This window comes from Varanus komodoensis, unplaced genomic scaffold, assembly GCF_004798865.1.
Source record: "Varanus komodoensis strain SLA01 unplaced genomic scaffold, ASM479886v1 scaffold2, whole genome shotgun sequence".
NCBI classification, from domain to species: domain Eukaryota; kingdom Metazoa; phylum Chordata; class Lepidosauria; order Squamata; family Varanidae; genus Varanus; species Varanus komodoensis.
Window position 1 is genome coordinate 24,963,540 of NW_025335568.1, and position 14,442 is coordinate 24,977,981.

The following is a 14,442-nucleotide window of genomic DNA, read 5'->3' on the forward strand; positions in this document are numbered from 1 at the left end:
TATTGATAATAAGAGCAAACATGTATTTTAAAAGTAAATTCAAAGATAACAAGCATACCTGCATATCACAAGCGTGCAAAACAAAAGTTCTTTCTGGCAAGTTCTTTCTGGCAGCCCCCCAAACTCTCAGAATCTGTGGTTGCTACCCCTAAAGGGCAGGGAAAAACTCCAGAAATGGGTTCTGTGAGTCCTGCTATAGAAGCTTCAAAAATCCCTGCCTACTTCATAGGATGTACTGGAAACACTTTAGGAATGAAGGTTTTATAGTCAGACCTTAGAACTCATTCCTAGAGCTGTCCCTGTCCTCCAGAAGTTGACCACTCTTCCCTTATATATTTAAAGAAATGTAAGATAGTAACTCTGATCTGTTTCATTTTGCCTGTGCTTTTGTGCCTTGTTGCACCAGATTGTATAAGTGATACACTCTTTCTGCATTTTTAAATGGTGAATTTCTTGGAATATATTAAGACAGCAACCCTGTGGTCCCTGGGAATGTTCAGAAAAAAATCCTCCAAGCTTATAGGCAGAACCAGCCTTAAAGTGGATGTTTTTCCATCACTAGAGCCCCACCTCATCAAACTCCTTCAATCCACCATGAAGGTCTCTCTAGTGGCTCCCATTTTGGGGTTGGAACTGTGACCTTCTGGGGTGAGGAGATGTATGTGTTACAGGGGGATGCTAGTGTACAGGAAGGGGAGTGTTAGAGGATCCGAAGGAACCTAAGCTCTCCCAAACCCTAACCATGCCCCCAGCCAGAGGTTCTTGGAAGACAGGTAGGAAAAAATGTTTCCACTGCTCCTCCTATCATATGGCCAGAGGATGGACAGGATGGAGCCTCCAAGATCAGAGTATTCCATCAGCATAGTCCTTCCTCCTAAAGATTGCACTCTATATGCTTTAAACTGTTAATTATTTAAGTCACTGTCAATCAAAAGCTTATTTCCAAAATTAGGAACTCCTACATCAAAGCCAACTTTATATAGTGTGATACAGAAAGTTGTGGGTTAAACCATTAAAAGCAGTGGAGATTTATTGAGTGTAACAGGCAGATGTTCAGAATGTTTTGTTACCATGGCAACTGGGGCTATACTCTAAGCAAAGTTGCAAAAAGAGATTCAGATTCAACACTAACATAGAGTGGTTTTCCAAAGTGAATGCCTTGTTTTGGATGGAAATGCTGGCTCACTCAGTGCAGGGTGTGATCTCGCTGGGTCATATCACAGTCCTCTCTCTTAGTCTCTTTCTTTCCCTCATTTTCCTTTCAGAATGGCAACACTGCCTTAGCGATCGCGAAGCGTCTGGGATACATCTCAGTGGTCGATACATTAAAGGTTGTAACTGAGGAAGTGATTACCACCACAACTGTGAGTAGCAGCGGCCTCATCTCCAATTCTTTGTTATGCTGAGTTACTTTTTTCTGTCTGTCTGTCTGTCTGTCTGTCTGTCTGTCTGTCTGTCTGTCTTTTCCCCATTTGTTTCTTTCCTCCCTCATCCCCTTATTTTAAAGAGACAAATTAATGACAGCAAATGCAATTCAGTTTTCATAGACCATTTGGTTTACAGTTTTTGTTCCATGGATGGATTTAAGTTTTAGAAATGTAATCTTGGTTCTTAAGTACCATAATGGCACAGAACATATCCAGATGTATTCTATAACTTGTATTATAACGTGTGACTTAATTCCATCTTGAAACATTTCCATTTAGATTTAACACCAATTCATTCTTTAATGTTTCATAAACTTGGCCACTTCATTTTATTTTATTTCTGCCACTGCAGTCTTTTGTGCAGAGTAAGACTTCAGTATGGGCATAGGTATACAGGAAGTAGTTTGTTAATGACTTTCTGTTGCAAAGTTCCATATTAGCTGTGAGCAGAACCTTTTTCCAGGCCTCATAGTGGCATGGTTCAGAGGAAAAATATTAAACATTTCTCCCAATAAAATTGAACAACCCAGGAATAAAATAATTTTTTAAAAGGCATAAAAATATTTTAATGTAAAATGTAGTTTGACTCTAAGAGGACATGGGATACCTTTCCTATGCATTATATAGATCAAGAAAAATATGAGCAAAACAGAATTATCATTTTCTAAGGAATTTTATGGACAAATAATACAAGAAGGATAGTTGGTACTAGGAAATTCAGAGTGAGGTCAGTTCAAAACTAGGGAATGTGGTATGTATGTGTGCGTGCACCTGCCCTTGCACATAAATATGCAAACACTAGGACTTGGGAACCTACTTCAACTAATGTCAGCCCCAGCTAGCAGAGCCAGTTCTTGGAGATTACGGGAATTGTAGTCCAGTAACAACTATGAGATCGCAGGTGGTTTATTCATTTATTTATTTACAACATTTTTACCCTGTCCTTAACAAACGTCCCAGGACGACTTACAACATAAATAAAACCTAACAATAAACAAACACTACAAATACAATAACATGCCTGTTTATCCCTGACTTGTGTGTCAAAATAACTTTCTGCCACTAGACATTAGTGAGTATAAGGTTGTTCCACAAGGATTGGCGCTACTCCATCTACTGTTTGCAGAACAATTACAGATACTCTCCCTTTCTTTTTATTTATTTAGGAAATCTTTAGTTATATTGTTTTATCCTTGAAAGACAGATGAACCTGATATTTGTTTTGAATGAATTGACTTCACTTGCTGCAACATGGACATTTATGCATTTTGGTACATAAATTTGTCATTTCAGCTTAAAGTTTTAAGCAATATGTATTGTTTGTGAGGGTATATACACATTTGACATGCAACAGGGGACTAGAGAACTTTAAATTCAAGAGTAGAGCGTAGATGCCATCATTTCTAACAGACTGCAGATTGGTGCTGAAACTATTTTTATTACATTACATTTATATCCCAGCTTTTTCCCTCATGTGAGGAAGTGAAGCTGGCTTGCATAGTTCTCTGCTCAGCAACAACCCTGTGATGTAGGTTTGGCTGAGTGTCTGTTATGAGCCCAAACAACAAGACATGTATTAAACTGATCTTGAGAGTATTACTAATATATATGTGTACATATACACACATACACATATTAAAGTCAGTGTCCTGTCTGTTACACCACACAGTCTTGTTGTCTATTTCGTGCCATCTCTCTCACTTTCTTGCAAACAGTTTCAGTGTTTTTTGTCATTTTGCTGCTTTTTAATTATTCAAATATAGTTTAAATTTATTTCTTTGCTACTAAAAGGAAGGCAGTTGGAAACATATGTCCTACAGTGTGCATTTAATCTGTCTCTGTGGGGTTTGGTTCCCTGCTGTTGTCTGACCTTTCTAAACAACAAAAACTTTCCGGTGGTGCAAAAGAAAAGCCATCAGAGTTTTAAGTGCACACACCTGAAATGCTAGACTTTTAAACTGGTTCATATTTTTAAATAGTTTGTTACTCCTAATACTTGCACTGCAGAGCAAACTGAAGCACCTCAACAACAGTTCATTTCCCAACTAAAACTAGGTCTCATTATCTTGAATACCAACATGATTCACACATTTGGCACCACAATTTATTAAGCTTCATGGTCATATCCCAAACACCTAATTCTGTGCTCAATATTGGGGGTTGTCGGGGAGACTGAACACCTTAACCTTGCATGCATTCAGTAGTGCTTGTGAAATGTTTTAGAAATAACAGCTTCTCAGCAAGTTGCTTTTTAAAATCAAGAGCACACTGAAGCACAGCTTAACATGCAGTGCAGGATGTTACTATTTAGGGAAAGTCTTTAACTGGGCTGTCCCAACTGCAGAGCTCACATTTATGAGAACTCAGTGCTGTCATATTTCCTTTAAGTCTGATCCAACAATGAGCACAGAGAACAGCTGGCTGTACATACAGCTTTCTTTTAAAAGCAAACCTCCCACTGATTTGCTGTTTTACCCCTTCCTTGAGTAATAGGGTTCCACTTTTGCAAAAGGGGTATGTGCACCCTGCTGGAAACTGTAGTCTAGCCTCTTTCAACCTAGTGTCCTTCAAATATATTTATTGTTTGTTTGTTTGATATACTGCCCAATACGTTCAAGTTGTCTGGATAGCTTCCAGCATACTATGGAAAATAAATATAAAAATACAGGTAACAATATCATAAAAATCACACAACAATGTTTAAAACCACATTTAAACAGCTCCAATAGCTAACACAAATTAAATCGTAAGAGCTGTTAGGTCCTGAGAGTGTCCAGTCTGAATGTTTGTAGTTGTAGGCTCTAGATATTTTTGACTTCAACTCACATCCTTCCTGCTGGCTGGGGCTGATTGTCTCACACACCTGAAAGGCACCGAGTTGGAGGATGATACTGTATATACAGCACACAGTCTTACACCTAGAAATATAGGAAGCTGTTTTATATCAAGTCAGGCCATTAAAGCATCTAGCTCCTAATTTCTTATGCTACCTGGCAGCAACTCTCCAGGATTTCAGACAGGAGTCCTTCCCAAAGATTGCCTGCAAAAATGTGCTCTATAACCAAGCTGTATTTTTTCCCCATTTAGCAGCCGCATGCCTTTGCTTTGCTACCCCTTTGCCATGATGGACTATAATGTATATAAAAGAAATTTCCAAGATGCTCAACTGGTTATATGTAGAAAAAAATGGTTCCTAATCCTCCGGACCATGGTGTGCAAATATACTCCTTATTCATACTGACTCTTTAAACCATTACTTCATGTATGAGGGAGGTTTTAAATATTATGTTAAGATCAAATCTGCTTGACACTATAAAAGAACTGTATTGCAGATGTCAATAACAAAAGAAATAATAATTCAAATATTAGCTGTTAAGGGAATGTAATTTATTGCTGAGAAGATTATTACAAATAGAATACCCCTCCTCCTCTCCAAATTTAAATTACCAATACCCTCTTCTGAGGCATTTCTTCTTGCTTAAGGGCCAATCTTCTGGGACACCTGACACTTCTCAGCTAGTCTGTGCTCTTCAGATTATGGTATTAATGAGGCTTGATCTTACTTCCTTATTAGTATACTCAGTTTGTCTTTCCATTGTATTTTAAACTGATTGATTCCTAACAGATTATCTTGGAGCCATCTGGTCTTGGCAGCTCAGCGATGTATTCCTACGCTTGTAATGGATGGAGAGCAGATAGTTTAGCCCAGTGATGATGAACCTATGGCACACGTGCCCGAAGGGGCATGCAGAGCCCTCTCTGTCAGCACGTGATCGCTCCAGCAGCCATGTTCATATTCAGAAAGATTAAGGGCGCCAGGCAACGACGTCACTCATTAGCCACGACTCACATGGCCGGTCAGTGAGCTGCCAGGGATTTGCTTGGACTGTGATTTTAGCAGAAGGTAGGAAAGGTAGGAAATACATTCAGGTAGGAAATACACTCAGGTGCCTTTTTCAGAGCTGGCCAAATGCTGGTGGTCAGTGGAACGTTGCCCCCTTGTGCTGGTGGTCAGCAAATTCAGGTTTTATTGCAGTGTTGGCACCTTGCGATGAATAAGTGGGTTCTGAGTTGCAGTTTGAGCACTCAGTCTCTAAAAGGGTTGCCATCACTGGTTTAGCCCACATGAATGCTCTAGGGCAGGGGTCTCAAACTTGCGGCCCGTGGGCCAATTGCCGGGATGGGCGGGGCACGGGGGAGGGGCCCTGTGGCCTTCAAAGTGCCAGCAGCGCCCAGGCCGGCCACAGGATGAGCGGCCCACCCCCACTGCGGTGGTGGAATACTTGATGCGGCCCAGCCTCACTCAGACTCTACTTCCAGTGGCCCCCAGGTAAGTTGAGTTTGAGACCTCTGCTCTACGGGACCTTCCAGATGATTGGGCTGAAATGTCCACTCTACCATTACAGAGCCCTGGTTCTCAGTGCAATTATAGACAAGAGGCTGGTTAGAAGATGGCTAGAGCATACTTTGGAAAGGGCCTAAATATGGACTAGAATATATGAATATGGCTGCCATTTGGTTATTACTTCATTCTTTCCACTGTATCCTTGAGTAGTTCTCTAGCAAAATTGTTCTATTTGTTTGTGGTGTATTCACATTGATAATAGTATATACTGAAAACACCCAAAACTTGCTGGATGAACTTTGGAACCTGATGATGTGGACAATAGTTTTGATGTGGCATGCCTAAATGCTCTCTCAACCCTTATCCTTCATAGGTAATTTGAAGGGTCTGTGTAGTGTCTCAAACATATCACTGTTGGAGGGATGGGCACCTGGTGACTTGGAGGAGGAGATTTTGTGGTTCTTAATAACTGTTTCCTGGTTACTAATGTTCTTCTCTGAGAAAGATGCTTATGAGAATGGTGGCTATACTGCTTCAGACATTCTAGGAGGAAACAGATTATCTAAGTCACAGATCTCCAGTTAGCCACAGCCAATGGTATGGTGCCTGCAGGCACCTCCTGTGATGGGTCCCCGGCGTGATATCCACAGGCATTTTAAAAAAACTGATATGGATCGTATGAAATGTGTATGACATTCTAGCAGTTATACATAGGTTTCAACAAAAGCGGACCAAATATCCAAGTATGTAACCATTTGAAGGTGGCCCATGTTTATTTAGAGCATGGGTCCTCAAACTATGGCCCGCGGAATGGGTCCGGCCCGCCATGGCCTTCCATCCGGCCTGTGCCACCGTTCCCTGGCCGCGCATGTGCTTGCTGCGTGGGCGGGGAGGTGGTGGCTTGCTCACTCGGAGATGGTCTTCAAGCGAGCAAGCCGCTGCCGGCTGCCCGTAAGTGCGTGCTCGCCACTGCCTCACAGCACAGGCGGGGAGGTGGTGGCTCGCTTGCTTGAAGATGGTTTTGGACTCGCTGGGAGATCTCCAAGTGAGTGCACCCGACGTCGCCTCATGTGCACCTGATGCTGGCTTGCGTGCGCGCAATGGCACCTCACTGGCCCAGTTACCCCCACCTCACCGGCCTGCGACGGTCACCATAGCCTTTCAACTGGCCCCCTATTCAAAAGTTTGAGGACTCCTGATCTAGAGGGGATCACATTAGGCAACCATACCTCCTGTTGTGTTGGTTTTCTTTTGATGATACCCAGCTTTTATTTCTCTGGATCATCTGTTTCAGGAGAGGCTGTGTAGACTCCTAACTACTAACAGTGGTAGGTTGGATAAGACACAATAAATTGAGCCTGAATCCTATTGAGTCAAGGACTGCCTTTTTCAGACTAGAACTGTTCCTGTCTGGCGCTATTAGTAACCACAAGACTAGAATATTTCAGTGAGGTTATCAAAGAGACTCAGCCGTGTTCAAGGTCACTGTGCCAATATGTTAAATTACTACATGGCTTAGGATCCTTGTGGAACTGCCCTAATACTAAGATCTAGCAAGGAAGGTTGGTTGATCATATTTGCTAGGGATTCAGTATATGACAACCTTAAGGAATATTTCTGGCACTTCTATTGTGGAACTGCCTCTATCTTCATAAACAGTTAGCACCAAGTCTTATAAATTTTCATTGCCAACAAAAGTGACATTTGTCCACTCAGGTACTTAACTGGATCTGCATTGCTGTGTCTTGTAAACTTATTCATCAGTATTTTTGTTCATTTAGTGATTTGTATGGTTTATTTTGGTTTATTGGTTGTATACCTTACTGATTTTTTTTTATAATCAAAAGCAAGTAATACATTGCTACCATAATATCACAATATATAATTATTCCATATTTTAAACATTTTATCATTTTAATTTTACAGTGAAAGAAATAAGAAAATAATATATTACAGTGTTGATTGTATGTATTTGTATTATATTACTGTGTTAATAAAGTTACTTAGTCATAAGACTAATGTATTTTAGGTACAGGTCTTTTAGACATTCTATTCAACATCTTTATTCAGTTTAAATATTTTTCATTGTTCAAAGCATCATTTCAAAGTGTTCTTACAGATCTAATAAGTTCCATATGTTTTCTACAACTTCTTAAAGCTTTTCTGTAGACATTACCTAATTCATTTCAAAACATAGCCTGCCACCAAAAGTTGAAGATGTTTTGCATGGAATATCAATTAACAAATGTGCTGAAACTTTAAAAAACTGCTAGAAGCAACTTCTTCTCATCTCAGCATGCAAATTGCTATACCATAGCAATAATAGGAACCAACATCTTTTTCTGGACAGGAAAAATATGGAGACTACAGAGAATGGTTATAATATCAAAATACATTAAAATGTGATTTACTGAAAGATGTCCTAATAAATATGCATTGAGTTGCATGACTTTGTATTTGTCTTCTACTGTTCAGCCAGTTGATTGATTTTTTTCCCTTTTCCTCTACAGACTGTAACTGAAAAACACAAACTCAATGTACCAGAGACTATGACTGAAGTCTTGGATGTTTCTGATGAGGAAGGTGAGTCAACTATAAATTACACAGGTCCATGAATTAAATTGTTTTCTTCAATTTTGCATGTTTAAAGTATTACTTAGTTACCTATTTCATAGAAGACTGTATAGGAAATAGTAAAATAGGAGTTAAACCAAAAGGCTAGATTCAAATAACTGCATGTTACTGGAAATGTCTGTTGTCTCATAAACTTGTAAAAGCAACACAAGCTAAAACATCAATATGTATTGTTTCTATTATGCTATGTTTAAAAAGAAGTTAGAAATCAGTGATTAGATTATAGTGGACTATAGCTCAATAGCGGAGTATATGCTTTGTATTCAAAATCTTGAAATCCCGGCATATCCAGATAAGACTGTGAAAGACTTGGTCATGTCTGAAATCCCAGAGAGCCATGGCCATTCAGTAGACAGTACTGAGGTAGAGAGATGAATGGACAGATGCCCTTCTGTGGTTTCTCATCTCGTTTACATTTCTTTCAAAGCACCTGTTCAGAGGCTAGGTTGTCTTCCCAGTGCCATCCCCCCCTGCCCCCACCCCAGTTTAAATCAAATGGCATGTGCATGCATCAACTGCTTCTTAGGAAAAATGTGAGTGTACCTGTCTATTTTCCTCAATGTTTCCTCACAGAAAATAACCTATGATTTGCTATGAAAAAATGTGTTGGAACATGCTTATCACATCTTCAATTTGAATGTCTTTCACATAGTTGCTTTCAAAAGAATTTTAGGGAATAGGAGTTTTGACCACAGTTCTCCAATGACTCATCTAGTTTCAGTATGTGTTCCTATCCAAGCATATGGGGTTAGCTGTTTTTGCCCTTCTTTCTGAAACTAACTTATGTGTTGTGCAGCTTTTAAACACTTTGACTATGACCATTTCACTGATGAGGAAGCCTTTAGTGAAACAGGTACTGTGAAAGAGTTCTTGGAGTGGGTCACAAAATGCCTCATTTTCTTAACTGATATTCCCTCTTTTCTGAAACAATTTGTGCTTGTTTATGCAATGCCCCAAAACTGATTTATGTCACTAAATTTGACTTTGAGTCTGTGCATGTTTTCAGTTTCTCCCACTGCCAGTGAAAATGTCCCCTAACAGAATCCAGCAATACTACCAGTATTGTTAGTATGGGGGCAATGTAAGTGAGCATTGTACTAACACTGCATTTTCATATTGTCAGTTTACAACAAAGTAAAATACTTCTATAGTGCATTTCAAGGGCTGACTCAAAAGTACTTCCCATGCATTATTTCAGTACTCCTTATAGCAGCTGTATAAGCTCAGTGTTATTAACCACATATTACAAAGTGGTGATGTTAAGTGGAGTAGGACTGTAGCTAAACGTTCCAGCAAGCACATGGTTGTTTCATGGCTGAAGTCACATTTGAACCAGCAACTTCACAGGTCATACCCTTAATTCCCATGCCACATCATAATATGTGACACACTGTGTGTATATATACGATGCATAATGCTGTATGTGCTCGCTAAATCCTTTTCATTCTTAATTAGCAGTTTTATCACTAACCCATATAATGTATGTGGCCCACATAGCTCTGTCATTTGGTGGATCTGATGATTTAACCTGTATTCATATAAGCAAAGCAACTGCATTCATCAACTACATTTAAATAGCTAAATACTTTGTAGCAATTATTTTACAAAAGAACATTCCAGAACCTTATGATAGTTATGTGTAGTTGTTTGCTAGGTTCGTATCCATTAATCTAGTTAGTATCCATCTAAATTGAAATAAAGGGAAGAGAAATTGCATTTTAATAAATATTAGCATTAATGTATACATTTTATATTTTTATATTTTTCTTTATATCTGAGTTAAGAGTCCAACATTCATGTACCCTATAGAGTTGCTTCCTTGACATTCCTTTGCTGTGACACATATGTTAACATGGCATTCTCCATGGAAGTCAGTCTTAGTTTTATGTAGAATATGTAATGTGGGAATGTAGTTTTCACAGAATAGCTTTGAAGGAATTTCTGCCCCGTACCACCATTAAAAAAATAAATGTATCATGTATCTCATTGTATCTCATGGCCTCAAAGACTGTTTTAGGAGGAATTAAGCATTTAAGCAAGCTGTGTAGCCCCAGTGGAAAGCTATCTTTTCCGTCATAACAGCCCACCTGCTAGATAATTTTAAAAGATGAGGAACCTTATGCAAAGTTTGAGTATCTTCTGTAGAATGCTTTTTAGTGCAGCAGATTTACTGTTAGTTGCAGATAATCCTGGTTGGTTGCTTCTGTGTTTCTTCTCTTCAAAGAATTGAGAAGGATGGCAGTTCTTGTGTGCTGTTGCTCTTGGCAGTTTCATTCCTTACTATGAAGCAGGGCAGGGACAGATGTTCAGACTTTCCATTTTAGGGTTCATTGTCCTACTGTTCCATACATGTCTCTCAAGAACTCTGCGTGGCTGGCATGATGTGTTCATCTGCAGTCACCTAACTGTCAGTTATTTGGGTCTTAACCAGATGGCATGGCTGGTGAAGAAGCATTGTGATGCACTCAAATACACTGAGCTGAGTGGTAACTATGGTTACAAAGTTTTGCTAGGCAAATTCCACCTGAACAATGACTCCGCAAACCTCTCAGTGTTTTCACTTCTGTTCTCAGTGAGAGATGAGACTAAATTTTGTTAGTCTTTTGTGCCACCTTAAAAGACTAACAAATGAATATATACGCTTTCAAGAACTGCTGTGGTTCACTTCCATGAAGGCATCCATAAAAAGACTTCCATTTTATAAGCTCTTTCTTTCCACAGAGGGTTTTTACGCTGTGTCTTCCTCCATCAGCATTGTTTAGATACAGATGTAATCATACTTAGGATAAACCCACTGTAATCGTATCAAAATTAATTCAGACTGACTTTTCTCAATGTATTAAATCAGACATAGCACATGTTTTCGAATGTTATGGGGCAGAAGAAGAGAAGATGCATTTAAGTCTTTGGAGGAAGATTTGAATTAAGAACTGGTATTCTCTTCTGCTGTGACTGTGCAGAAGGCCCAGGAAACAGGAAGCAGTGTTTGCCACAAGGCTTTCAATCTATTATTTTGCATGGAGTGGCATCCAGAAGGCACTTTTCCCTAACTAATACTTTAGCAATTTTTAAACTTGTAGTATCCCCACCATAATGCTAAAAATAAGGTTTAAAAATTAAACAATTTTAACAAATATTTGTCTAAGCTGCTAAAATCCAGCCAAGTTAAATCATGAATCTTTCCCATAGAAAATATGGGTAATCTAGTTATATTAAAATTCTATATTAAATTGAATGACTGTAGTAATATCTGAGGATATCACCGCATACATACACCTGTGTAGAAGTAATTCCTATGGCTTGTGGGAACTGTAGTTCTGTGAATTAGAAACTTCTGTGCAACTTATTACACTTCACTTTCTAAATAACTAAATCTATTTAGTACAGACCATGAGAAAATGACATAATTCACATGTTGCAGTTATCCACTGTTTCTTATCGAGACTGCCAATTCTTGGTGCCCAAACATTCCCACTGCAGCAACCTAAAGAGGAACACCCTGGGTTTATTGTGAGTTTTGAATTTGGAACTGTAGGGTTTGTGGAGAGGAACAGCTCAGACCTGTAATCCATGGCTTTTTCTTGGGTTTAGCTCAGCAGCTGGGCAACAGGACACTCTCTTAAAAATGGTAGAAAGCCGATATATGTTTGTGAGGTTGATAGGGCTTTTAAATAGATTTTGTTGTTATTTTGAAAAAAAATACAAGTAGTTAGTAGTTTGTCTTGTTTCTTGAGACAATGAAATGGAATATAGATGTTATGCATCTTATAATTATATAAGCATATACTAAAAAGCAGAGACAGCACCCTGCCAACAAAAGTGCGTATAGTCAAGGCTATGGTTTGGCGTGAGCTTAAGTGGACTCCGGGGGTGGTGGAGGACAGGAAGGTCTAAAGGAATGTTGTCCATGGGGTCGCGATGGGTTGGACACGACTTCGCAACTAACAACAACAACATACTGTATATACCAATGTATAAGATGACTTGTGTATAATATGAGGCCAATATTTAGGACTGTTTTTCTGGTATTTGTCATATGTCAGGTGTATAAGACAACACCCAATAGTGTTGCTATTTCTGGTTTCAACAGTTGACTTTTATGCTTATATATATGGTCTTAATGTGTGGAACAAGCAACCACGAAGTATGTTTCATAAAATATTCATTTATATTGGCATATAAGGTGACTCGCATTTAAGATAAGGTTAATGTTTTGGACAGTTTATATATGTCAGGTTTTTGCTTTGCTATTTTTGGTTTCAAGGGTTGTCTTATATATCTAGAATGTAGCCTTTTGTAATAACACAGTTCATTACCCATACAGTAAAATGAGATGACAGTTAAATTTCATCATTGTTAAATTTTACTCAGCATGTTACTTTTCATACTGTTACTAAGTATCATATATGACAAAGGGAAATAAAGAATATATGACAAAGGAGACATTATTAACAGTCTTTTAGTTATTTTACATACATAGTCCTGGTGAATGCAGATATTTAAAAACAAAACAGTTTTGGCTGGGCTTCTTACAATACTTCACCTGATGTAACTGCCAGAATTTGTTTTCATTGTTTCTCTAGAGGAAGGACTAGAGCTTAGTAGTAGGGCCTTTGTGTTGCAATCCAGTGGTTTCAGGCTTGGTTCCTGACTTCCCTAAGTCAAAAGGATCAGGTCCTGGGAATGACTTCTGCTTGAGCCCTTGGAGAACTGTTGCCAGTCTGATCAGACAGAACAGGGATGGGCAAGCAAATACCAGATCAAAGGCAGCTTCCTGCAATCAAACGTGCTGCTAAATTGAGCTGTTCTTAAAATCAGTTTGTGTGATGCCAATGCAAAATAGAATATGGATTTTTGTCTCTTTTCTGCATTCTGCCACATTAATTTAATCCACATATAGCACGTAGAGGAAAATCTAGGCACTTAAAGGCACTAGCTAATGTCTCAGGTGAAAGTAGTCTCAAAGTTTCTGTCAAAGACCAGCTGTGGCAAGACACTAAATGGAAAAAAAGAACAAAATTGAGTCTAGTTCAGCCAACACTAGGCACAAAGGCAAAAGGCAGAGGAATGATTCCATGTGATTTCTTATAAGTTATCCTGATTTCTTCGTGCTTAATATGCTAGTGTTTGCTTTATGTGTATTAACAGTGTGTGCCTGCTGTACTTCAGGAATGTCAATAATGTTTTCGTTTGGTTTGTATTCTTGAGTTGATCTTCTAGTATGTCACTATACTTACTACTCTGGCACTATAGCTTATGAAAATTAATTGACCTTGCAAATATTTGTGTGCATTTTGGCTCAAGGTGATGATACTATGACAGGAGATGGGGGAGAATATCTTAGACCAGAAGACCTAAAGGAACTAGGTGATGATTCCTTACCCAGCAGCCAATTCTTGGATGGGATGAACTACCTGAGGTACAGCTTGGAAGGTGGCAGATCTGACAGGTACTACTTCAATATTTCCCTAAAGCATTTGTATTTTTTTCTGAATAGTTACCCAATATGTAGATGAAGATTAGTATGGATACATTTCCCAGTCCATGGGAGTTTTGTTTATGCTTTGATGAACAAATACCTATAGATGTGCAGGTGATGGTTTCTTGTGGAGAACCCCCCCCCGTCCCCCCTTCAGTTGTAGAGCTGAAACTGAAGTGATAATTAGCTTGTCTGCTGGGTAAGCCTGAGCTTCTTTGCTGATTGGAACAAAGCTAAAGAAGCCACCCACACTGTGGCAATTGATCCTGTATATGATTAGACAGCACAGGAAGCCAAAAATCTTGCCCCATGCTTTCACCTCCTACCTTCAAAGCAGAACCCAAACAAGGATATACAAGAAAAAATGCATTAATTTTCAGAGGGTTGCATTTATTATATTTTTATACACCAGCTTGAGTATATACAGTATGTATAATGTGTTGGCATCTTTCACCTTGCTACAGGTTATTCATTATTATTCTAGTGCTTGAAATGGTTTCTAGGGAGGCAGATGTGAACAGGTGAATTCATGGAAAAAGAAATCATGAAGTATCATG

At 38.9% G+C, this 14,442-nt stretch overlaps 1 protein-coding gene across 41 annotated transcripts in view; it reads left to right on the plus strand.

Annotated features, from left to right (window-relative positions):
* ANK2 (ankyrin 2) overlaps positions 1 to 14,442 on the plus strand; it is a 347,388-nt gene that overhangs the window by 268,657 nt on the left and 64,289 nt on the right. For 40 of the 41 annotated variants that reach the window (XM_044429261.1, XM_044429248.1, XM_044429258.1 and 37 more), the window contains 3 exons: positions 1,266 to 1,364; positions 8,283 to 8,355; positions 13,711 to 13,855. In XM_044429261.1, coding sequence (XP_044285196.1) covers positions 1,266 to 1,364; positions 8,283 to 8,355; positions 13,711 to 13,855 — 317 coding nt within the window. Of the gene's footprint in view, positions 1 to 1,265; positions 1,365 to 8,282; positions 8,356 to 13,710; positions 13,856 to 14,442 lie in introns of those variants that run through there. The other variant, XM_044429280.1, reaches the window with a different exon arrangement.